This window comes from Rhinoderma darwinii (assembly GCF_050947455.1).
Source record: "Rhinoderma darwinii isolate aRhiDar2 chromosome 3 unlocalized genomic scaffold, aRhiDar2.hap1 SUPER_3_unloc_2, whole genome shotgun sequence".
NCBI classification, from domain to species: domain Eukaryota; kingdom Metazoa; phylum Chordata; class Amphibia; order Anura; family Rhinodermatidae; genus Rhinoderma; species Rhinoderma darwinii.
The window spans coordinates 785174-811885 of NW_027461745.1; the positions used below are offsets into that span (position 1 = coordinate 785174).

Genomic DNA, 26712 nt, shown 5'->3' on the forward strand with positions numbered 1-26712 from the left:
CTCAGAGCGTGTTTATAAAAATTCCACCATAATTCACACCTGCCGCAATAGACCCGGTCCCTGAGGTGATGCCCGCTCCGCCATCTTTGTGTAGGGCAATCGAAATCTCCAGGTCTTTCTGCAGACAAGTCGTCCTCCTTCGGTCTAGTGTTAAACAATTTAGTCGTTTTGTATTTGAGCGCTTATGGTTTCAACAAATTATTCTTTATTTACTTGTATTTATTTATTTTTTTTTGCTTTTTTTTATAAAATGGCAACCGCATGATCTTTCCCGCCTTTTCTCTGGCTCCTCCCATCCTGGCGTACTTCCGCCGATGACAGGAAATGACGTAATTTCACCTTCCCGCCTCCATCTTTGTTACCATCAGAGAAGTCGCGGCCTGCGTGAGGAGAGCGGTTGGAAGCAGGGGCCTGGGAAACCCCGTGTGACCGGAGAAGAGGGATTACAAGCCTGCGGGACCCGTGTTATAGAATTAGCGACGGCTACAAGGTCCGGGGAGACCCCGGGATAAACCGTGAGAGTCCGTGTAACAGTAAGCGGGGCAACGGTAAGGAAGAGTCCATGTGATGAGAGGGGGGCTCTAGTGTGGCAGAGTCCATGTAATAATGTGGGGGCTCTAGTGTGGCAGAGTCCATGTAATAATGAGGGGGCCCCAGTGTGGCAGTCCATGTAATAATGAGGGGGCACTAGTGTGGCAGAGTCCATGTAATAATGTGGGGGCCCCAGTGTGGCGGAGTCCATGTAATAATGTGGGGGCTCTAGTGTGGCAGAGTCCATGTAATAATGTGGGGGCTCTAGTGTGGCAGAGTCCATGTAATAATGTGGGGGCTCTAGTGTGGCAGAGTCCATGTAATAATGTGGGGGCTCTAGTGTGGCAGAGTCCATGTAATAATGTGGGGGCTCTAGTGTGGCAGAGTCCATGTAATAATGTGGGGGCTCTAGTGTGGCAGAGTCCATGTAATAATGTGGGGGCTCTAGTGTGGCAGAGTCCATGTAATAATGTGGGGGCTCTAGTGTGGCAGAGTCCATGTAATAATGAGGGGGCCCCAGTGTGGCGGAGTCCATGTAATAATGTGGGGGCTCTAGTGTGGCAGAGTCCATGTAATAATGAGGGGGCCCCAGTGTGGCGGAGTCCATGTAATAATGAGGGGGCACTAGTGTGGCAGAGTCCATGTAATAATGTGGGGGCTCTAGTGTGGCAGAGTCCATGTAATAATGAGGGGGCCCCAGTGTGGCAGAGTCCATGTAATAATGTGGGGGCTCTAGTGTGGCAGAGTCCATGTAATAATGTGGGGGCACCAGTGTGGCAGAGTCCATGTAATAATGTGGGGGCTCTAGTGTGGCAGAGTCCATGTAATAATGTGGGGGCTCTAGTGTGGCAGAGTCCATGTAATAATGAGGGGGCCCCAGTGTGGCAGAGTCCATGTAATAATGAGGGGGCCCCAGTGTGGCAGAGTCCATGTAATAATGAGGGGGCCCCAGTGTGGCAGAGTCCATGTAATAATGAGGGGGCACCAGTGTGGCAGAGTCCATGTAATAATGAGGGGGCACTAGTGTGGCAGAGTCCATGTAATAATGAGGGGGCCCCAGTGTGGCAGAGTCCATGTAATAATGAGGGGGCCCCAGTGTGGCAGAGTCCATGTAATAATGAGGGGGCCCCAGTGTGGCAGAGTCCATGTAATAATGAGGGGGCACCAGTGTGGCAGAGTCCATGTAATAATGTGGGGGCTCTAGTGTGGCAGAGTCCATGTAATAATGAGGGGGCTCTAGTGTGGCAGAGTCCATGTAATAATGAGGGGGCTCTAGTGTGGCAGAGTCCATGTAATAATGAGGGGGCTCTAGTGTGGCAGGGTCCATGTAATAATGAGGGGGCACTAGTGTGGCAGAGTCCATGTAATAATGTGGGGGCTCTAGTGTGGCAGAGTCCATGTAATAATGTGGGGGCTCTAGTGTGGCAGAGTCCATGTAATAATGTGGGGGCTCTAGTGTGGCAGAGTCCATGTAATAATGTGGGGGCTCTAGTGTGGCAGAGTCCATGTAATAATGTGGGGGCTCTAGTGTGGCAGAGTCCATGTAATAATGTGGGGGCTCTAGTGTGGCAGAGTCCATGTAATAATGTGGGGGCTCTAGTGTGGCAGAGTCCATGTAATAATGTGGGGGCTCTAGTGTGGCAGAGTCCATGTAGTAATGAGGGGGCACTAGTGTGGCAGAGTCCATGTAATAATGTGGGGGCTCTAGTGTGGCAGTCCATGTAGTAATGAGGGGGCACTAGTGTGGCAGAGTCCATGTAATAATGAGGGGGGCTCTAGTGTGGCAGAGTCCATGTAATAATGAGGGGGCACCAGTGTGGCAGTCCATGTAATAATGAGGGGGCACCAGTGTGGCAGAGTCCATGTAATAATGAGGGGGCACTAGTGTGGCAGAGTCCATGTAATAATGAGGGGGCACCAGTGTGGCAGAGTCCATGTAATAATGAGGGGGCACCAGTGTGGCAATTATGTAATAATGAGGGGGCACCAGTGTGGCAATTATGTAATAATGAGGGGGCACCAGTGTGTGTGTGTGTGATGGGGCACCGATGGGTGACATGGGGCTCCCTCCCTTTGTAAATTACTCAAATGCAGCAATCGCTAATGGCTGCGGAGTCTGAGGTGTTAAGCGGTTGCGATCTAAATAAACTTTGATCGCTACAGTTTAAACAGGAGCCCGGCTGTCACCGCCCCCACTCCAGCCAGCACAGGTGACCCGTGCAGGACGTTGGTTAGGGTGCCATGAGAAGGCGTATCGGCGGTTATTAAGGGGTTACTGAGGATCTGTCACTAGTTCAGTCATTTCCTAGATAACCTGATCGGCGCCGTCACCCCGATAATAGTGAAAATTGTGACCCAAAAAGTTTATTTCAGAAGTTCTGAGCTTTTTTTCTAAATATGTAAATGAGGCTCTACTAGACAAGTGGGAGGTGACAGCAGCGATTCTCTGGGGGTGGAGCCTCCTCACAGCCTCTGACCTATAAGCACGAAGCTGCGTCACACAGTGTGAGAGACTGAGGCTGGCGGGACGGGGGGGGGATCACATCAAGCAGCCGTATCTCCGGCCGTGGACCACCCAGAGCAGCGGTTCTGGTGGCGGATGATAGAGGAGATTCTAATCTTTCATATGACACCGGGATCGCACCCAACCGGAGATATCACTAGCTGAATACACAGTCGGGATTGGAAGCTGTATACTATATGGTGTCGCTGGGCAGGGAAGGGGAAGACGCTGTGTGCAGATTGGACCGCGTCATACAGAAAGCATTACACCGCCCAGAGTGACGAGAGAGAGTCGCCTCCTGTTTGGCTATTAGAGCCACATTTACATATTTAGAAAAATGCTCAGAACTTTCCAAATAATACAAGTTTTTTTATAACCTCTCGCGGTGGTGATCGGCAGCAGAGCGGCGATTACATGAGCCAGGAGATCGGGAATTAAACCGGTGACCCTCTCGTATTTACCCCCTCTGTTTTGCTCCAGTGTCTCAGTGAAGTTGCAGATAATGGGGGACAGCGATGACGAGTACGACCGCAGGAGGAGGGACAAGTTCAGGAGGGAGAGAAGCGACTATGACCGATCCCGGGAACGAGAGGAGCGGAGGAGAGACGACTGGAGTGACAGGTGACACCGGCCGATCCTATTACCGCGGTGTCGCCATCATCTGCTGAGCTGTCGCTTCTCTGTGCGGTCACACCTCAGCAGCGGAGGCTCATGGGACGCTGATAACTATCTCCTCTCTGCTTCATTAAGGGAATGGGACCGAGGCCGAGAGAGACGGAGCCGCGGAGAGTACAGAGACTACGACCGCAGCCGCAGAGAGAGGTTTTCTCCACCGCGACATGAGATGAGTCCTCCCCAAAAACGTATGAGGAGAGACTGGTAAGAAGGGCTGCGGGTCCCCTCCCCCCGGGGGTTGTAGTTCTCTCTGCTGATGATGGGAGTGCTTCCTCTTTCAGGGATGATCACAGCTCCGACCCCTATCACAGCGGCTATGATATGCAGTACTCCGGCTCGTCCGGCGCCCCCTCGTACGGGCCGCCGCAGCCCTGGGCTCACCCGGATATCCACGTCATGCAGCATCATGGGATCCCCATCCAGGCCAGGTAGGAGCTCTGACCCCCGGCATGACCTATGACCCCTGTATATAATGTCCCCTCACTATATAACCTCCTCCAGGCTGGGGAACCTGCATGATGTGGACATGGGGTCTCCGGCCCCCGTCATGACCTATGACCCCTGTATATAATGTCCCCTTACTATATAACCTCTCCTCCAGGCTGGGGAACCTGCATGATGTGGACATGGGGTCTCCGGCCCCCGTCATGAAGACCTTCAAAGAATTCCTGCTGTCGCTGGAAGACACGGTGGACGAGACGGAGGCCGTCCGGCGCTACAACGAGTACAAGATGGAGTTCAGACGACAGCAGATGCAGGACTTCTTCCTGGCCCATAAAGACGAGGAGTGGTATGTGACCCCTGTATGATCTGTCACTCCAGTGTCGCCCCTCTTGTACCACCGCCCCCCCCTGCAGTGTGACCCCCACCCGCCAATGTCACCCGTCTTTTACCTGCCCCCTCTCCTCTCTAGCCCCCTCTTACCTCTCTCGCCCCCCCCTCTTACCTCTCTCGCCCCCCCTCTTACCTCTCTCGCCCCCCCTCTTACCTCTCTCGCCCCCCCTCTTACCTCTCTCGCCCCCCCTCTTACCTCTCTCGCCCCCCCTCTTACCTCTCTCGCCCCCCCTCTTACCTCTCTCGCCCCCCCTCTTACCTCTCTCGCCCCCCCTCTTACCTCTCTCGCCCCCCCTCTTACCTCTCTAGCCCCCTCTTACCTCTCTCGCCCCCCCTCTTACCTCTCTCGCCCCCCCTCTTACCTCTCTCGCCCCCCCCTCTTACCTCTCTCGCCCCCCCTCTTACCTCTCTCGCCCCCCCTCTTACCTCTCTCGCCCCCCCTCTTACCTCTCTCGCCCCCCCTCTTACCTCTCTCGCCCCCCCTCTTACCTCTCTCGCCCCCCCTCTTACCTCTCTCGCCCCCCCTCTTACCTCTCTCGCCCCCCCTCTTACCTCTCTCGCCCCCCCTCTTACCTCTCTCGCCCCCCCTCTTACCTCTCTCGCCCCCCCTCTTACCTCTCTCGCCCCCCCTCTTACCTCTCTCGCCCCCCCTCTTACCTCTCTCGCCCCCCCTCTTACCTCTCTCGCCCCCCCTCTTACCTCTCTCGCCCCCCCTCTTACCTCTCTCGCCCCCCCTCTTACCTCTCTCGCCCCCCCTCTTACCTCTCTCGCCCCCCCTCTTACCTCTCTCGCCCCCCCTCTTACCTCTCTCGCCCCCCCTCTTACCTCTCTCGCCCCCCCTCTTACCTCTCTCGCCCCCCCTCTTACCTCTCTCGCCCCCCCTCTTACCTCTCTCGCCCCCCCTCTTACCTCTCTCGCCCCCCCTCTTACCTCTCTCGCCCCCCCTCTTACCTCTCTCGCCCCCCCTCTTACCTCTCTCGCCCCCCCTCTTACCTCTCTCGCCCCCCCTCTTACCTCTCTCGCCCCCCCTCTTACCTCTCTCGCCCCCCCTCTTACCTCTCTCGCCCCCCCTCTTACCTCTCTCGCCCCCCCTCTTACCTCTCTCGCCCCCCCTCTTACCTCTCTCGCCCCCCCTCTTACCTCTCTCGCCCCCCCTCTTACCTCTCTCGCCCCCCTCTTACCTCTCTCGCCCCCCCTCTTACCTCTCTCGCCCCCCCTCTTACCTCTCTCGCCCCCCCTCTTACCTCTCTCGCCCCCCCTCTTACCTCTCTCGCCCCCCCTCTTACCTCTCTCGCCCCCCCTCTTACCTCTCTCGCCCCCCCTCTTACCTCTCTCGCCCCCCCTCTTACCTCTCTCGCCCCCCCTCTTACCTCTCTCGCCCCCCCTCTTACCTCTCTCGCCCCCCCTCTTACCTCTCTCGCCCCCCCTCTTACCTCTCTCGCCCCCCCTCTTACCTCTCTCGCCCCCCCCTCTTACCTCTCTCGCCCCCCCTCTTACCTCTCTCGCCCCCCCTCTTACCTCTCTCGCCCCCCTCTTACCTCTCTCGCCCCCCTCTTACCTCTCTCGCCCCCCCTCTTACCTCTCTCGCCCCCCCTCTTACCTCTCTCGCCCCCCCTCTTACCTCTCTCGCCCCCCCTCTTACCTCTCTCGCCCCCCCTCTTACCTCTCTCGCCCCCCCTCTTACCTCTCTCGCCCCCCCTCTTACCTCTCTCGCCCCCCCTCTTACCTCTCTCGCCCCCCCTCTTACCTCTCTCGCCCCCCCTCTTACCTCTCTCGCCCCCCCTCTTACCTCTCTCGCCCCCCCTCTTACCTCTCTCGCCCCCCCTCTTACCTCTCTCGCCCCCCCTCTTACCTCTCTCGCCCCCCCTCTTACCTCTCTCGCCCCCCCTCTTACCTCTCTCGCCCCCCCTCTTGCCTCTCTCGCCCCCCCTCTTGCCTCTCTCGCCCCCCCTCTTGCCTCTCTCGCCCCCCCTCTTGCCTCTCTCGCCCCCCCTCTTGCCTCTCTCGCCCCCCCTCTTGCCTCTCTCGCCCCCCCTCTTGCCTCTCTCGCCCCCCCTCTTGCCTCTCTCGCCCCCCCTCTTGCCTCTCTCGCCCCCCCTCTTACCTCTCTCGCCCCCCCTCTTACCTCTCTCGCCCCCCCTCTTACCTCTCTCGCCCCCCCTCTTACCTCTCTCGCCCCCCCTCTTACCTCTCTCGCCCCCCCTCTTACCTCTCTCGCCCCCCCTCTTACCTCTCTCGCCCCCCCTCTTACCTCTCTCGCCCCCCCTCTTACCTCTCTCGCCCCCCCTCTTACCTCTCTCGCCCCCCCTCTTACCTCTCTCGCCCCCCCTCTTACCTCTCTCGCCCCCCCTCTTACCTCTCTCGCCCCCCCTCTTACCTCTCTCGCCCCCCCTCTTACCTCTCTCGCCCCCCCCTCTTACCTCTCTCGCCCCCCCCTCTTACCTCTCTCGCCCCCCCCTCTTACCTCTCTCGCCCCCCCCTCTTACCTCTCTCGCCCCCCCCTCTTACCTCTCTCGCCCCCCCCCCCCCTCTCCTCTCTCGCCCCCCCCCCCTCTCCTCTCTCGCGCCCCCCCCCCCTCTCCTCTCTCGCCCCCCCCCCCCTCTCCTCTCTCGCCCCCCCCCCCTCTCCTCTCTCGCCCCCCCCCCCCTCTCCTCTCTCGCCCCCCCCCTCTCCCCTTATTACTGATGATATATTATTTGCTGTTCGGTGTTTTCTCCCTGTAACCTAAAACCCACTTTTCTCCTTCTCTGAAGAGGCTCCAGGTGCAGCGATCGTCCTCCTGGCGCCCTGTTTTTGTTTTTTTTGCCTCGGTTCGCCCTTTTTCGGTATTAGACAGTTCAGGCTTTTTTTGTTTTCTTTAGTTTCTGAATGTTCTAGGATTAGACAGTCAGGGCCGCGCGGGGGGAGAACCTAAAACAAAAAAAATCAAACAATTCTCCAGGATTTTGCTGAAAAGTATAAATGTTTTATTCCGAAACTTCTGCCCGTTGCGGACCAGGTAACGCTGGGGGTGGAGCCTGGGGACTGTTATCTAATCAACTGATGTGTACTGGGGGTGGAGCCTGGGGACTGATGTGTACTGGGGGTGGAGCCTGGGGACTGATGTATACGGGGGGGCTGCTGGGGGAGGGGTGCAGAATGTGTGAATAGCTTCTGAAAGGCGAAGAAATTGTGTAATTTGAGTACAATAGTGACGTGCAGCGGCGACTCAGGATGACATAACGTCCGCAGCGATGTGGAATATCCCGCCACGTACCTGTAACGCATCCACTATACACCCAGGGGGGCGCTTCGGCCTACGCTGGGGCGGTTAGTTTTCTCTATTATAGGTCAGTGGGTGACACACACTTCTACAGCGCTGCGACTAATTACACCCAGAGCTGTATTCACAGTTCTGCTCTAATATCATGTCTTCTACTCCAGTCACATCCGGAGCTGTAGTCAATTCCGCGGGCACCTAATGCTTTGTGCGGAGACTGAGGGGGCAGCAGATCCTCATTGATACGTGAAGTGTTAGGGGTGGTTGGAGGTTGGAGCTGCAGGTTGTCGGGTTTATTTTTGAATGTGGCGCCCCCTACTGTACGTTTGATGAACTGGCCCTAAGGATAGTAGAATGATATAGTACAGGATATAATAATCTGGGGATAATGAATGGCTGTGAATGGGGCTGCTGGCAGGTGAGGGGTTAAAGCTGCTGATTGTGTGAACGTTTCCTCCTGATCTGATCGTCTCCTTCTCTCCCCCCATCGCTCTCTCTCGCCCGCCCTTGCATTTGTCATCGCGGTTTATCACCAGGTTCCGATCTAAGTATCACCCGGACGAGGTGGGACGCCACAAGCAGGAGTCGCAGGCGGCGCTCCGCAACAGGCTGAACGCCTTCCAGTATTTAATGGATAACGGGTGGTTTAATGAGCTCCAGCTGGACATGGAGAAGGCGCCCGCCATTATCAAGGTCCTGGACGCAGGTAACGGGAGACGCTCCGTCCACGGCCATACCGAGGTGTCGCCGGCGCTGCCGCTTTCCCGTACCCTGATCCTGATTTGTGCCCTTTTACTCCCAGCGGTCATAAAAATGGAAGAAGGAACAGAAATCGACCTGAAGATCCTCGACGAGGAGGAAGAGCAAGCAAAACGCGAGGCTGCAAAGAAAGAAGCGGCCAAGAAAGAGGAAACCCGGACCCCCGAGGGGCAGAGTAAACCCCCGGAAGAGAAGGAGGCGACGGTCAAGGTGAGCGGAGGAGGGGACGGCCGTGGCTGCTCGGTCTGTGCGGGGGAAGGGGCTGGACTCAGTTGTGTTTTTGCTTTTATCTAGACTGATACAGAGAAGGAGCCTGAAGAGGAAGAGAAACCCCCAAAACCAGTGGAGGAGGAAGAGAAGAAGGTGGAGAAGGAAGAGCCGGAGCGGGAGAGCAGGAAGGGGAGTCAGGTCAGTCACCCCCACAATCCTGTGCGATCAGTGATCTCATCCATTTACTGTGTGACCCTCCAGGGTTGACCTCTGCTCTGGGTGGGACTCTAGAACGAAGGCTAAAGACACCCTAAGTAATTACGAGCACGGCCGGCCACGGGCAGCCGGCCGCTTTTGCGAGCCGTGCTGTCATTATAAAGTATAGCAGCACGGCCCGTAAAATAGAAAAATAGAACATGTTCTATTTTTTTTAACGGCACGGGTACCTTCCCGTGGGTAACAGAAGTCTATGAGCCCGTTACGACCCGCAATAACGGGTGTTTTTACGGTCGTGTGCATGAGGCCTTAAAGGGGGTTTCTTGTTTATATCATTGGAGACTCCGCGCTCTGTCCATCCACCACTAGGAGGCGACACTACAATTCCACTCCAGACTCCTTCGGGGGTGCAATAATTTGATTACAAGTCAATCTTACTTGGACTCGCCTTCTCCAGAGTCACCCAGGTCTGGATCCAGACTAACCACTACATTTCAGTATCCTCTCTGAACCACCAGGGCGGCACCAGGAGTCTTATCTCCTCTGTGGACGTACTCTCTTCTATGAGCGGAGCGTCCTGCCCCAGCGTGGACAACTAGTCTGCAGACTGTCGTAAAAGGCTGGATCCAGGAGAGGGGTCTCTCGGATCCAGGAGAGGGGTGTCTTGGGGACACCCAGACGTATTCCATCACATTTGCAAGAACTGGGGCACCCCACGTGGATCTTTCCGTGTCACATTGTACCAACTTACGTGGTCGGTGTATTATCTCAAGGCCATTGCGATTGATTCCGTGGGACAAGTTCTCCCTCCTGTATCTCTTACCCCTCCCTTTTCTCTATTGCCCAGAGTACTCGAGGGCGGCGTTCCCACAATCCGGATCCATTGGTCGACCTCTCCTGATGCGTCCGGGTCAGGCAGCGGTTGTCAGCCGGGTTGCAAGGCTGTACTTTTCTTTTTTAAAACTTTCCTTGCACCTCCTAGAACTGGTTTAGGACGTCCCATGGTGCCGTATTCCAATTATATAAACCAGAAAATATATATGTTTTTTTTTTTTTAATCTATTGGAGCTCAGATCCCGCTTTTATTTTTTGTTCCAGGACCTGTTCTGCCTTTTTTTGTAGTTATTCATTTTTTTTCAATCTTTCCTTCACAGACCAGTAAAAGGAAACGTAAGAGAAGTGCGGACAGTGACGAGGGCAGCGACTCAGAGTCCGGTTCTGGTTCTGAGCCTCGAAGTCCCAAACCAGAGAGTCAAGCACAGAACGGGCGAGGTGAGTCACATGGGTGCAGATGAGATCATGTGACGCATCCCACCTTACAGGAATCTGAACTGATCTTTCTGTTTCCTGGCAGAGGGGTCTCCCAAGAAGGAAGAGGAAGAAGAGAAACCAAAGGAGAAGCCCAAGGAGGAAGTGGTGAAGCCACGTCCATTACACAAAACCTGCTCCCTCTTCATAAGGAACGTCGCCCCCAACATCTCCAAGGCCGAGATCACAGCGGTGAGTGTTTCCATTCAATTTATATATCCACATAAACATGATATATCCTGTATTATACTCCAGAGCTGCACTCACTATTCTGCTGGTGGAGTCACTGTGTACATACATTACATTACTTATCCTGCACTGATCCTGAGTTACATCCTGTATTATACTCCAGAGCTGCACTCACTATTCTGCTGGGGGAGTCACTGTGTACATACATTACATTACTTATCCAGTACTGATCCTGAGTTATATCCTGTATTATACTCCAGAGCTGCACTCACTATTCTGCTGGTGGAGTCACTGTGTGCATACGTTACATTACTTATCCTGTACTGATCCAGAGTTACATCCTGTATTATACTCCAGGGCTGCACTCACAATTCTGCTGGTGGAGTCACTGTGTACATACATTACTTATCCTGTACTGATCCTGAGTTATATCCTGTATTATACTCCAGAGCTGCACTCACTATTCTGCTGGGGGAGTCACTGTGTACATACATTACATTACTTATCCTGTACTGATCCTGAGTTACATCATGTATTATACTCCAGAGCTGCACTCACTATTCTGCTGGTGGAGTCACTGTGTACATACATTACATTACTTATCCAGTACTGATCCTGAGTTACATCCTGTATTATACTCCAGAGGTGCACTCATTATTCTGCTGGTGGAGTCACTGTGTACATACGTTACTTATCCTGTACTGATCCTGAGTTATATCCTGTATTATACTCCAGAGCTGCACTCACTATTCTGCTGGTGGAGTCACTGTGTACATACATTACTTATCCTGTACTGATCCGGAGTTATATCCTGTATTATACTCCAGAGCTGCACTCACTATTCTGCTGGTGGAGTCACTGTGTACATGCATTACATTACTTATCCTGTACTGATCCTGAGTTATATCCTGTATTATACTCCAGAGCTGCACTCACTATTCTGCTGGTGGAGTCACTGTGTACATACATTACTTATCCTGTACTGATCCTGAGTTACATCCTGTATTATACTCCAGAGCTGCACTCACTATTCTGCTGGTGGAGTCACTGTGTACATACATTACATTACTTATCCTGTACTGATCCTGGGTTATATCCTGTATTATACTCCAGAGCTGCACTCATTATTCTGCTGGTGGAGTCACTGTGTACATACATTACTTATCCTGTACTGATCCTGAGTTACATCCTGTATTATACTCCAGAGCTGCACTCACTATTCTGCTGGTGGAGTCACTGTGTACATACATTACTTATCCTGTACTGATCCTGAGTTACATCCTGTATTATACTCCAGAGCTGCACTCACTATTCTGCTGGTGGAGTCACTGTGTACATACATTACATTACTTATCCTGTACTGATCCTGAGTTACATCCTGTATTATACTCCAGAGCTGCACTCACTATTCTGCTGGTGGAGTCACTGTGTACATACATTACATTACTCATCCTGTACTGATCCTGAGTGATATCCTGTATTATACTCCAGAGCTGCACTCACTATTCTGCTGGTGGAGTCACTGTGTACATACATTACATTACTTATCCTGTACTGATCCTGAGTTACATCCTGTATTATACTCCAGAGCTGCACTCACTATTCTGCTGGTGGAGTCATTGTGTACATACATTACATTACTCATCCTGTACTGATCCTGAGTTATATCCTGTATTATACTCCAGAGCTGCACTCACTATTCTGCTGGTGGAGTCACGGTGTGATGTTTGTACATGTTTAGTATCTGCAGTGGTCATTGAGGGTCTGACATGGTCTGTAATCCCCCATTCAGTCACATCGGAGCCTGTGTAATGAATCTTTCTCTCCCCCTCCAGCTCTGTAAGAGATATTCAGGCTTCCTGCGGGTGGCGCTGTCTGATCCCCAGCCTGAAAGAAGGTGAGAAGGGTGACCTGGTCTTGATGGGTGGTGCCACGTTGGCGCGGGTATTTGACTTCTGCTCATCTTGTTTTCTGTAGGTTTCTGCGGAAAGGATACGTGACCTTCAACCGAGGAGTGAACATTAAAGAGATCTGCTGGAACCTGCAGAACATCCGGGTACGGCGGCCGCCGCGGCGGCTCCTCACACCGTCCTCGCTGTTGTCTTGTAGTTTACGTTTGATCGCCCCATTTTTTTTTTTTCTGACCCCGTCTTGTGTTTATTATAATGAAGCTGCGGGAGTGCGAGCTGAGCCCGGTGGTGAACAGAGAACTGTCCTGGAGAATCCGGCATGTGAGCGGCATTGCCCAGCACCGGCCCATCCTGCGTAACGACATCAAGCTGGCGGCCCGGCTCATCCACGCGCTGGACGAGAGGGGCCAGATGTGGAAAGAAGTGCAGGACGGGGAGGTGAGGCGGTGGCGGGTAACTGGGGGGTGGCGGCAGGTGACTGGGGGCGGCGGCTGCTCGGTAATTCGTCCTCTCATCCCGCCGCTATTTGTGTCTCTTCAGGAAGTCGCCGCTCAGAATCCCATACTGAAAAATATCACCGATTACCTCATCGATGAGGTCAGCGCCGAAGAGGAGGACCTGCTGTGGGGGGCCGGGAGGACGGCAGGAGCGGAGCCCCCGAAAGAAGGGAACCCCACTGAGATCAGCGTGGAGCGGGATGACAAGCTCATCAAGGTACATCTATGTCCTGCAGTCATTTATACTTTAACCCCTTGGCGACAGGAATGTTCAGCGCTGGGGGCCGGTACTTGGTGCCCACTCGCACCGGTCACACAGCAGAGAGACGTTACCGGTGGCTTCCGGACCAGTGCGTGCCGTATTAAAGGAATTTTACCTTCTCTTTATAAAATTATATCCAACGCCCTTTCAAGAAGTTGTCATGAACTTCCCGGATAATTGAATGCTCAACTGACGTGTATAGACCGGATCGTTGCGTGCAGGCCGTCCGGTTGCGTGCAGGCCGTCCGGTTGCATTCATGTGGCATCCAGCGGTCCGGAAAATAGTTGTAATTTTACATTTTATAAAGCCCCGCCCTGGAGAGTGGCAGCGGTCTTCTGTAAGAAGGGGTGGAGCTTCCCTTGTCTGCTGACATAATTATTTAATTGGGGTGGAGCTTCTAGGAGGATGTTGTCTGCTGACACAATTATGTAGGTGGGAGTGGAGCCTCTGGGGGGGGATGTTCTACATGACTAGGTGGGGGTGGAGCCTCTGGGGTGGATGTTCTACATGACTGTAGGTGGGGGTGGAGCCTCCGGCGGGATGTTCTACATGATGTAGGTGGGGGTGGAGCCTCTGGGGGGATGTTCTACATGATGATGTAGGTGGGGGTGGAGCCTCTGGGGGGATGTTCTACATGACTGCAGGTGGGGGTGGAGCTGTAGTGACTTCTCTCTCTCCCTCAGGTCCTGGACAAGCTCCTCCTGTATCTGCGCATCGTTCACTCCGTGGATTATTACATAAACTGCGACTATCCCAGTGAGGACGAGATGCCGACGCGCTGCGGGATTATGCACGTGAGAGGACCCATCCCGCCAAACCGCGTCTCCCACAGAGAAGGTGATGTCAGCATTCATGTGGTCAGATTATTAACCCCTTCACGCACAGGACGGGCCGATACGTCCTGGTGCAGGTTGCAGCTGACACCCGGGGCTAACTGACGGAAAAAGAGTGCGCTGTTCCTGGCCGTTTAACCCCTCAAGTGCGTTAGGGAGAGGTGAAAAAATGTCTCCTTAAGGGGTTAAAGGGCCAGTCTCTCGTAAAAGCTTCATATGAAAAGTTCTGCAACTTTCTAATAGTCTCAATTGCTTATCTCTGCTTGCTGAGAGTGAACGGGAACCTTCTTGTTTACATTCACAGGCTAAAACCCTCCTCATTTTCACAGCTGAGAGTTTGTTACTATCATGTGGCAACATCACAAATCTATAAATGGGAGCTTTTATCCACACTGATACATTGTAACAAATCCTCATCAATGTGAGCAAGAAAAAAAAGGCATTTTTGCCTCTGTTAACTGACTGCAAGCAGAGATCTTTAACATTTTGAGCATATTAGACAGTTGCTAAACTTTTTTTTTTCCCCACTGATGGTCAGATGAGCGCAGGGAGCCGTATGACCCGATACTGTGACATTAGCAGCCTATAGATCACCAAGGGTTAATTGCGTATACGTATCGGCCTGGGTTGAAGCTTGGATCGGTTGGATGTACTTATCTGACCGGTGGCCCGCGTGACTAGTGTCCTTACTGTCCTACCATCAGTTGCTGACTGGCAGAAGACGTTCGAGGAGAAGCTGGTCCCTCTATTCGCTGTACGTGAGACGCTCTCCGAGGATGAGGCGCTGAAGGTCGGGAAGAAGGACCCAGAACAGGAAGTGGAGAAGTTTGTTACCGCCAACACCCAGGAGTTGGGTAAAGAGAAGTGGCTGTGCCCGCTGAGCGGCAAGAAGTTCAAGGTGTGGTGGGCATGGCAACACAGGGCTGGGTGGGGGGGGGGGGAAATCGGGGTCACAGCCGGGCACTTAACCTGAATCTTCTCCCCCTCTCAGGGACCAGAATTTGTTCGCAAACACATATTCAACAAGCACGCGGAGAAGATCGAGGAGGTGAAGAAGGAGGTCGTGTTCTTCAATAACTTCCTGATGGACAGCAAACGCCCTGCGCTGCCGGAGATGAAGCCCATCCAGGCCCCTGTGGCTGGCCAAGGTAAGCCCTACAGGGTGAGCGGCGGGATCATAGCTCTCAACTGTATACATCACCCTGCAGGAGGAGGAGCCTGATCACAGCTCTCCTGTATATATCACCCTGCAGGAGGAGGGGCAGGATCATAGCTCTCTAATGTATATATCACCCTGCAGGAGGAGGGGCAGGATCATAGCTCTCTTCTGTATATATATCACCCTGCAGGAGGAGGGGCAGGATCATAGCTCTCTTCTGTATATATCACCCTGCAGGAGGAGGGGCAGGATCATAGCTCTCTTCTGTATATATATCACCCTGCAGGGGGAGGGGCAGGATCATAGCTCTCTTCTGTATATATCACCCTGCAGGAGGAGGGGCAGGATCATAGCTCTCTTCTGTATGTATCACCCTGCAGGAGGAGGGGCAGGATCATAGCTCTCTTTATATATCACCCTGCAGGAGGAGGGGCAGGATCATAGCTCTCTTCTGTATATATCACCCTGCAGGAGGAGGGGCAGGATCATAGCTCTCTTCTGTATATATCAACCTGCAGGAGGAGGTGCAGGATCATAGCTCTCTTCTATATATCACCCTGCAGGAGGAGGAGCAGGATCATAGCCCTCTTCTATATATATATATATATATATCACCCTGCAGGAGGAGGGGCAGGATCATAGCTCTCTTCTGTATGTATCACCCTGCAGGAGGAGAGGCAGGATCATAGCTCTCTTCTATATATCACCCTGCAGGAGGAGAGGCAGGATCATAGCCCTCTTCTATATATATATATATCACCCTGCAGGAGGAGGGGCAGGATCATAGCTCTCTTCTGTATGTATCACCCTGCAGGAGGAGGGGCAGGATCATAGCTCTCTTCTATATATATCACCCTGCAGGAGGAGGGGCAGGATCATAGCTCTCTTCTATATATATCACCCTGCAGGAGGAGGGGCAGGATCATAGCTCTCTTCTATATATATCACCCTGCAGGAGGAGGGGCAGGATCATATCTCTCTTCTATATGTATCACCCTGCAGGAGGAGGGGCAGGATCATAGCTCTCTTCTATATGTATCACCATGCAGGGGGAGGGGCAGGATCATAGCTCTCTTCTGTATATATCACCCTGCAGGAGGAGGGGCAGGATCATAGCTCTCTTCTATATATATCACCCTGCAGGAGGAGGGGCAGGATCATAGCTCTCTCCTGTATATATCACCCTGCAGGAGGAGGGGCAGGATCATAGCTCTCTTCTGTATATATTACCCTGCAGGAGGAGAGGCAGGATCATAGCTCTCTTCTATATATCACCCTGCAGGAGGAGGGGCAGGATCATAGCTCTCTTCTGTATGTATCACCCTGCAGGAGGAGGGGCAGGATCATAGCTCTCTTCTGTATATATCACCCTGCAGGAGGAGGGGCAGGATCATAGCTCTCTTCTGTATATATCACCCTGCAGGAGGAGGGGCAGGATCATAGCTCTCTTCTGTATATATCACCCTGCAGGGGGAGTGGCAGGATCATAGCTCTCTTCTGTATATATATCACCCTGCAGGAGGAGGGGCAGGATCATAGCTCTCTTCTATATATATCACCCTGCAGGAGGAGGGGCAGGATCATAGCTCTCTTCTGTATATATCACCCTGCAGGAGGAGGGGCAGGATCATAGCTCTCCTGTATATATCACCCTGCAGGAGGAGGGGCAGGATCATAGCTCTCTTCTGTATATTTCTAAAAAGACACGAGCCAAGACAGCTATCAAAACCTCTGAAACCCCCATGCAGCCTAGATTCATCACTGACTATCATGCAGACTGGGATAGCATGATGCAGATTATAAACAAACACTGGCATGTACTTAAATCTGATCCTAATCTAAACACAATCTTGGGTGAGAGGGCCCTTTCAGGTTATCGCAAAGGAACCAGCATTTCGAACATTTTGGTTGCAAGTCACTTTACGCGGGGTGACGGTACTAAGAGGGCCCAGATTATGGGGTTTTTCCCTTGTAAGTTATGTAAAGCATGTAGAATCCTGACTACAACCAAGCAATTCACTGATGGATTTGGGGCGTTGTATAAGATCAAAGAACATATGAACTGTAACTCCGAAGGAGTCGTGTATTGTCTGGAGTGCCCCTGCGGTTTGAGATACGTGGGTAAAACGACCAGAGCACTCAAAATCCGTATTGGAGAACATGTCAGGTCAATTATTAACTATGACAAAGGAGAGAAGGATTGTAAACTCCAGAAGAAAATATTCACACCTACTCCAATCGCCAAACATTTTAAAGAGAGACATAATCTAGAGTGGCAGACTCTGAAAGGTTGGGGCATCTGTAAACTCAACATGGGCATCAGAGGGGGCAACCTTGATGAGGCCCTTCTGAGGAGAGAAAGTGAGTGGATATTCCGTATGAACTCCTTTAAACCGTTCGGCATGAACGAAAGTTTCAATTTTGGTGGTTTTCTTTGAACCTGGAACTAACTAAGGTCTCACATCACCAGTTTATCGTGCCTGATATTCAAAATTTCTATCTCTGACACACTTACTGAGCAATCATTGCCAATGCAGTACTGTGTATCTACGAGGTTAACCTCTTTTGTTACATCTACATTTATATCTCTGCCTCTGCAGGACAATGCTATATGTGCATTTATTATGTAGCAGAATGTCCTGATATGACTGCAATTTAGAAAAGTTTTTTGTTATAAAGAAAGGAAAGATTTTTTTAGCTGCAATCTGATGCATCTTGAGCCTAGGCAGTGTTATTTTAACATGGATACATTGCTGGAACTAACCAGAGGTATCACGTTGGACCATTACTTTGTTTCCATTCTCAAATTGTTTTGATTGTTACTATTCCTGTCAATCAGGAACTCTTAGCATATCTGGCCTTTGATTCCGGCGGCTGCCACCCCTGGAAGAAGCCGGAAGTACCGGCGAAACGCGCGTCGGGTGTCTTTTCAATATCACCAATGTTAGATGCCAAACACTTTGCTCCGTACTGCTAATAGCAGTTTAATGTTCTAATCAGCAGAATATCTGCTACAGTTAGGGAACAAGCACGGCAATACTGCACGCCGGGCTGCCTGAGCAGCTCTTTGTGCATGAGTGCACGGAGCTGAGCTAAGTTTGAGACCGGATCGTACTCAAACAGCTGACAGCAGCTCGGCTCCCTGCAGCCCTCCCCACATATACGCGACTCACCAGGCAGCCTTATCTTGCACAGACAAACAAACAGTGGTACAATATCCTTACTGCCTGTCAGGCAGAGTACTCGCTGTTGTGTGGAGCTGGGGAACGCAGTCCAGGCGCGCTGCCTGTGTGATTGTTTGCCCGGGAGCGTGGCTGGCCTGTCAGGTCTCCTTGCAGGGCTGGAGACCTGAATGTAGCAGTAACGGCTCTGCTACATCGAGCTTTGACAAATAAGACAACACACACACACTGTTTGTCTTTGACGGGGGCTTCTTTGCTGCTGTGTGCAGTCATAAATACTCAGCTGACCGCAGCCTATTTGCTAGCCCACATAAATTGTTGTAAACCCTGACAGCTAGGTTGTTAGTATACATCAGCTGGGGGGAAGTGATTATACTGCCTGATAGGAATTTTACAGATACTTTAGATCACTACCAAGGCAATTCAGCGGACCAGCCGCCCGTTACAGACTGTGGCCCAGTCTAATCCCTTCTCCTGTTCAGTTCCTAGTATGCAGCAGTTGCAACTCTGCTGTGCTGTGTCTATTCATATAAGACACATGTACATGTAACCCATTACAGTCACATTAATACATGGGTTTCTCCACCGCTGGGCTTCACTTACAGCCCGTTGAAGGAACCTCTGGGTTCATGTGCAATCAGACTGTCTCATCATTGACACTGAGGGGGACAGTTATTTGCAATTATTTAACAACCCAATTTCTGGTTTAGGGACTATTATAGTTTCCTCTCTATTACTAAATAAGGGGGAGGTTAGACACATATATATCCTTTACAATCCGGAGCAATCTAAATCAGACATAATTTGTCATAGTGCGCCAATTTAGGGGACTTTGGCGCAACATCATTTTTTCATCTAACATTGTTTTAATATAAATTTAATAATAAAGTATTTTTTATTTTTTTGCAATTACAAAACACACTACTTTTCCCACTCCCCGTTCCTTTTTCATATACTCTTTTGTATATATCAGCCTGCAGGAGGAGGGGCAGGATCATAGCTCTCTATATATATATCACCCTGCAGGAGGAGGGGCAGGATCATAGCTCTCTTCTATATATATCACCCTGCAGGAGGAGGGTCAGGATCATAGCTCTCTTCTGTATATATCACCCTGCAGGAGGAGGGGCAGGATCATAGCTCTTTCTATATATATCACCCTGCAGGAGGAGGGGCAGGATCATAGCTCTCTTCTGTATATATCACCCTGCAGGAGGAGGGGCAGGATCATAGCTCTCTATATATATATCACCCTGCAGGGGGAGGGGCAGGATCATAGCTCTCTTCTGTATATATCACCCTGCAGGAGGAGGAGCATTATCATAGCTCTCTTCTGTATATATCACCCTGCAGGAGGAGGAGCAGGATCATAGCTCTCTTCTGTATATATCACCCTGCAGGAGGAGGGGCAGGATCATAGCTCTCTTCTGTATATATCACCCTGCAGGAGGAGGAGCATTATCATAGCTCTCTTCTGTATATATCACCCTGCAGGAGGAGGAGCAGGATCATAGCTCTCTTCTGTATATATCACCCTGCAGGAGGAGGGGCAGGATCATAGCTCTCTTCTGTATATATCACCCTGCAGGAGGAGGGGCAGGATCATAGCTCTCTTCTATATATATATCACCCTGCAGGAGGAGGGGCAGGATCATAGCTCTCTTCTATATATCACCCTGCAGGAGGAGGGGCAGGATCATAGCTCTCTTCTGTATGTATCACCCTGCAGGAGGAGGGGCAGGATCATAGCTCTCTTCTGTATATATCACCCTGCAGGGGGAGGGGCAGGATCATAGCTCTCTTCTGTATATATCACCCTGCAGGAGGAGGGGCAGGATCATAGCTCTCTTCTGTATATATCAGCCTGCAGGAGGAGGGGCAGGATCATAGCTCTCTTCTATATGTATCACCCTGCAGGGGGAGGGGCAGGATCATAGCTCTCTTCTATATGTATCACCCTGCAGGAGGAGGGGCAGGATCATAGCTCTCTTCTGTATATGTATAACCCTGCAGGAGGAGGGGCAGGATCATAGCTCTCTTCTGTATATATCACCCTGCAGGAAGAGGAGCAGGATCATAGCTCTCTTCTGTATATATCACCCTGCAGGAGGAGGGGCAGGATCATAGCTCTTCTGTATATATCACCCTGCAGGAGGAGGGGCAGGATCATAGCTCTCTTCTGTATATATCACCCTGCAGGAAGAGGAGCAGGATCATAGCTCTCCTGTATATATCACCCTGCAGGAGGAGGGGCAGGATCATAGCTCTCTTCTGTATATATCACCCTGCAGGAAGAGGAGCAGGATCATAGCTCTCTTCTGTATATATCACCCTGCAGGAGGAGGGGCAGGATCAAAGCTCTCTTCTGTATATATATATCACCCTGCAGGAGGAGGGGCAGGATCAAAGCTCTCTTCTGTATATATATATATATCACCCTGCAGGAGGAGGGGCAGGATCATAGCTCTCTTCTACATGTATCACCCTGCAGGAGGAGGGGCAGGATCATAGCTCTCTTCTGTATATATCACCCTGCAGGAGGAGGGGCAGGATCATAGCTCTCTAATGTATATATCACCCTGCAGGAGGAGGGGCAGGATCATAGCTCTCTTCTGTATATATCACCCTGCAGGAGGAGGGGCAGGATCATAGCTCTCTTCTGTATGTATCACCCTGCAGGAAGAGGGGCAGGATCATAGCTCTCTTCTGTATGTATCACCCTGCAGGAGGAGGGGCAGGATCATAGCTCTCTATACTGTGTATATATCACCCTGCAGGGGGAGGAGCAGGATCATAGCTCTTCTGTATATATCACCCTGCAGGAGGAGGGGCAGGATCATAGCTCTCTTCTATATATATCACCCTGCAGGAGGAGGAGCAGGATCATAGCTCTCTTCTGTATATATCACCCTGCAGGAGGAGGAGCAGGATCATAGCTCTCTTCTGTATATATATATATCACCCTGCAGGAGGAGGGGCAGGATTATAGCTCTCTTCTGTATATATCACCCTGCAGGAGGAGGGGCAGGATCATAGCTCTCTTCTGTATATATCACCCTGCAGGAGGAGGGGCAGGATCATAGCTCTCTTCTGTATGTATCACCCTGCAGGAGGAGAGGCAGGATCATAGCTCTCTTCTATATATATCACCCTGCAGGAGGAGGGGCAGGATCATAGCTCTCTTCTATATATCACCCTGCAGGAGGAGGGGCAGGATCATAGCTCTCTTCTGTATGTATCACCCTGCAGGAGGAGGGGCAGGATCATAGCTCTCTATATATATATATATATATATATATCACCCTGCAGGAGGAGGGGCAGGATCATAGCTCTCTTCTGTATATATCACCCTGCAGGGGGAGGGGCAGGATCATAGCTCTCTTCTGTATATATCACCCTGCAGGAGGAGGGGCAGGATCATAGCTCTCATCTATATATATCACCCTGCAGGAGGAGGGGCAGGATCATAGCTCTCTATACTGTGTATATATCACCCTGCAGGGGGAGGAGCAGGATCATAGCTCTTCTGTATATATCACCCTGCAGGAGGAGGGGCAGGATCATAGCTCTCTTCTATATATATCACCCTGCAGGAGGAGGAGCATTATCATAGCTCTCTTCTGTATATATCACCCTGCAGGAGGAGGAGCAGGATCATAGCTCTCTTCTGTATATATCACCCTGCAGGAGGAGGGGCAGGATCATAGCTCTCTTCTGTATATATCAGCCTGCAGGAGGAGGGGCAGGATCATAGCTCTCTTCTATATGTATCACCCTGCAGGGGGAGGGGCAGGATCATAGCTCTCTTCTATATGTATCACCCTGCAGGAGGAGGGGCAGGATCATAGCTCTCTTCTGTATATGTATAACCCTGCAGGAGGAGGGGCAGGATCATAGCTCTCTTCTGTATATATCACCCTGCAGGAAGAGGAGCAGGATCATAGCTCTCTTCTGTATATATCACCCTGCAGGAGGAGGGGCAGGATCATAGCTCTCTTCTGTATATATCACCCTGCAGGAGGAGGGGCAGGATCATAGCTCTCTTCTGTATATATCACCCTGCAGGAAGAGGAGCAGGATCATAGCTCTCCTGTATATATCACCCTGCAGGAAGAGGAGCAGGATCATAGCTCTCTTCTGTATATATCACCCTGCAGGAGGAGGGGCAGGATCAAAGCTCTCTTCTGTATATATATATCACCCTGCAGGAGGAGGGGCAGGATCAAAGCTCTCTTCTGTATATATATATATCACCCTGCAGGAGGAGGGGCAGGATCATAGCTCTCTTCTACATGTATCACCCTGCAGGAGGAGGGGCAGGATCATAGCTCTCTTCTGTATATATCACCCTGCAGGAGGAGGGGCAGGATCATAGCTCTCTAATGTATATATCACCCTGCAGGAGGAGGGGCAGGATCATAGCTCTCTTCTGTATATATCACCCTGCAGGAGGAGGGGCAGGATCATAGCTCTCTTCTGTATGTATCACCCTGCAGGAGGAGGGGCAGGATCATAGCTCTCTATACTGTGTATATATCACCCTGCAGGGGGAGGAGCAGGATCATAGCTCTTCTGTATATATCACCCTGCAGGAGGAGGGGCAGGATCATAGCTCTCCTGTATATATCACCCTGCAGGAGGAGGGGCAGGATCATAGCTCTTTTCTGTATATATCACCCTGCAGGAGGAGGGGCATGATCATCGCTCTCTTCTGTATATATCACCCTGCAGGAGGAGGGGCAGGATCATAGCTCTCTTCTGTATATATCACCCTGCAGGTGCAGGATCATAGCTCTCTTCTGTATGTATCACCCTGCAGGAGGAGGGGCAGGATCATAGCTCTCTTCTGTATGTATCACCCTGCAGGAGGAGGAGCAGGATCATAGCTCTCTTCTGTATATATCACCCTGCAGGAGGAGGGGCAGGATCATAGCTCTCTTCTATATATATCACCCTGCAGGGGGAGGGGCAGGATCATAGCTCTCTTCTGTATATATCACCCTGCAGGTGCAGGATCATAGCTCTCTTCTGTATGTATCACCCTGCAGGAGGAGGGGCAGGATCATAGCTCTCTTCTGTATGTATCACCCTGCAGGAGGAGGAGCAGGATCATAGCTCTCTTCTGTATGTATCACCCTGCAGGAGGAGGAGCAGGATCATAGCTCTCTTCTGTATATATCACCCTGCAGGAGGAGGGGCAGGATCATAGCTCTCTTCTACATGTATCACCCTGCAGGAGGAGGGGCAGGATCATAGCTCTCTTCTATATATATCACCCTGCAGGAGGAGGAGCAGGATCATAGCTCTCTTCTGTATATATCACCCTGCAGGAGAAGGGGCAGGATCATAGCTCTCTACTGTATATATCACCCTGCAGGAGGAGGGGCAGGATCATAGCTCTCTTCTGTATATATCACCCTGCAGGGGGAGGGGCAGGATCATAGCTCTCTTCTGTATATTTCACCCTGCAGGAGGAGGGGCAGGATCATAGCTCTCTTCTGTATATAGCACCCTGCAGGGGGAGGGGCAGGATCATAGCTCTCTTCTGTATATATCACCCTGCAGGAGGAGGGGCAGGATCATAGCTCTCTTCTGTATGTATCACCCTGCAGGAGGAGGGGCAGGATCATAGCTCTCTTCTGTATATATCACCCTGCAGGAAGAGGAGCAGGATCATAGCTCTCTTCTATATATATATATATATATATATATCACCCTGCAGGAGGAGGGGCAGGATCATAGCTCTCTTCTGTATATCACCCTGCAGGAGGAGGGGCAGGATCATAGCTCTCTCCTGTATATATCACCCTGCAGGAGGAGGGGCAGGATCATAGCTCTCTTCTGTATATATCACCCTGCAGGAGGAGGGGCAGGATCATAGCTCTCTTCTGTATATATCACCCTGCAGGGGGAGGGGCAGGATCATAGCTCTCTTCTGTATATATCACCCTGCAGGGGGAGGGGCAGGATCATAGCTCTCTTCTGTATATATCACCCTGCAGGAGGAGGGGCAGGATCATAGCTCTCTTCTGTATATAGCACCCTGCAGGGGGAGGGGCAGGATCATAGCTCTCTTCTGTATATATCACCCTGCAGGAGGAGGGGCAGGATCATAGCTCTCTTCTGTATGTATCACCCTGCAGGAGGAGGGGCAGGATCATAGCTCTCTTCTGTATATATCACCCTGCAGGAAGAGGAGCAGGATCATAGCTCTCTTCTATATATATATATATATATATCACCCTGCAGGAGGAGGGGCAGGATCATAGCTCTCTTCTGTATATCACCCTGCAGGAGGAGGGGCAGGATCATAGCTCTCTTCTGTATATATCACCCTGCAGGAGGAGGGGCAGGATCATAGCTCTCTTCTGTATATATCACCCTGCAGGGGGAGGGGCAGGATCATAGCTCTCTTCTGTATATATCACCCTGCAGGGGGAGGGGCAGGATCATAGCTCTCTTCTGTATATATCACCCTGCAGGAGGAGGGGCAGGATCATAGCTCTCTTCTGTATATAGCACCCTGCAGGGGGAGGGGCAGGATCATAGCTCTCTTCTGTATATATCACCCTGCAGGAGGAGGGGCAGGATCATAGCTCTCTTCTGTATGTATCACCCTGCAGGAGGAGGGGCAGGATCATAGCTCTCTTCTGTATATATCACCCTGCAGGAAGAGGAGCAGGATCATAGCTCTCTTCTATATATATATATATATATATATATATCACCCTGCAGGAGGAGGGGCAGGATCATAGCTCTCTTCTGTATATCACCCTGCAGGAGGAGGGGCAGGATCATAGCTCTCTCCTGTATATATCACCCTGCAGGAGGAGGGGCAGGATCATAGCTCTCTTCTGTATATATCACCCTGCAGGGGGAGGGGCAGGATCATAGCTCTCTTCTGTATATATCACCCTGCAGGGGGAGGGGCAGGCTGATATCTCCTTTGGTCTCATTGCTTGTTCTTATTTTGCAGGTTTGGCCCCCGGGCTGCTGTATCCTCACCAGGGACCCCAGGCTCTTCTGCAGTATGGTCAGCCGCGGCCCCCGGTGATGGGGTATGGAGGTAGGTGGTTTGGTTGCTTTGGTCGGGTCTCTGCTGGTCGGGGGTGTAATTCTGTAGTAACGCTCGTCTACTTCAGGGGCGCCGCAGTTCCCTCCTAACCCTTACGGAGCCGGACGAGGTTATGATGCATTCAGGGGCCAGGGGGGCATCTACCCGGGCAAACCCCGCAACCGGTGAGTAACGATCGATCGTCCCGCTATAATCTCTCCTGTACACACACTATGCTGACGTCCCATCCCCCCACACAGGATGATGAGAGGAGACCCCCGCTCTATTATTGAGTACAGAGACCTGGACGCTCCGGAAGACGTGGATTTCTTTTAACGCCTGCATTTATATTAGATGCTGCCCCTCCCCCACGCTTCCTGCCGCCGCTCCCTCCGTTTCAGGTATTACAGCCGCTCCCCCCTCCCCCGCCGGTCATTATTTTTTTGTTTTCTTTTAAATTAATTAATTTTCAGGACTTCAGATAAATGTGACGTTCGTTTTGTTCAATAAACGTATTCCCGGACACCGGCTGATGGATTACGTGTGGTGGTTGGGGGGGGGCTGGAATGGGGCGCCGCTTTCTGGACATGAAACTTGTAGTATTGGGGTTCCTGGCGGCCGAGTTTACCGTTATCCCCTCAACATGATCGTTTTTATTTTCAATAAACCTTTTACATTTATCTGCGCTGTATAATTTCTGCGGTATATTCCTGACGTCTTGTATTCTGGTATGTGTAGAGGAAACGCTACAATCCTGGTGTAAACACTACCTCTCCCACAATGCAGGACAGCAGAGCGTGCTCTGAACAGACTCCACCAGCAGAGGGCAGCAGGAAGACTAGGCAGAATCATGGATTCATCAGCAGAATGTGGTCATTATTTACCCTTCGGTCGTCCATCTCCTTCATTAAGAGGGAATCCGCTATAATCCGTATTTAGACTGCGCTATTTCAGACCTGGCTAAGGACCAATCTCCTGCTCCGGACGGCCTCCCAATAGAGGTCTATTCTAGATACTCTGATAAAATAGGGCCACTTCTCCTAAATAGGTTTAAAGGGAATTTGTCGCTAGAAATGTATTTATTTTTTTAGTTTAAACAATTATTACTTGAGTGATTACATTATTTTCATTTTTTCACAATTCAGGAAATATAAATTAGAATCGACCATTTCCATGTGCTGGCCACCAGAGGGAGCAGTTCCCAAAATTGCAGCATGGTCACTGTGGTAAAGCAACCTCATTGATTTATGCTGCTAATTTGGGGTACACACTCGCTCTAGTGTCCTCACACAATCCCCCCTCCCTTATTCTTGCTGGTGCCGGGCGGGG

The 26712-nt window shown here is 51.5% G+C and overlaps 2 protein-coding genes across 3 annotated transcripts in view; one reads left to right on the forward strand and one right to left on the reverse strand.

The window, feature by feature from the left end:
• NYAP1 (neuronal tyrosine phosphorylated phosphoinositide-3-kinase adaptor 1) overlaps positions 1–598 on the reverse strand; it is a 131511-nt gene extending 130913 nt beyond the window's left edge. The window contains exon 1 of one of the 2 annotated variants that reach the window (XM_075847334.1): positions 40–598. The gene's annotated coding sequence lies outside the window, so the exon portion shown is untranslated. The other variant, XM_075847333.1, reaches the window with a different exon arrangement.
• On the forward strand, positions 318–25913 carry SRRT (serrate, RNA effector molecule). The gene is made up of 20 exons (XM_075847331.1): positions 318–548; positions 3515–3655; positions 3785–3913; positions 3991–4137; positions 4311–4499; positions 8340–8509; positions 8606–8772; positions 8857–8970; positions 10143–10260; positions 10343–10488; positions 12321–12382; positions 12463–12541; positions 12657–12833; positions 12936–13109; positions 13839–13992; positions 14693–14886; positions 14980–15136; positions 25306–25395; positions 25472–25568; positions 25644–25913. Exons 2-20 carry the CDS (start codon positions 3537–3539, stop codon positions 25717–25719), a joined length of 2559 nt encoding a protein of 852 aa, XP_075703446.1. The 5' UTR covers positions 318–548; positions 3515–3536; the 3' UTR covers positions 25720–25913.
• Positions 25914–26712: the final 799 nt, after the last annotated feature.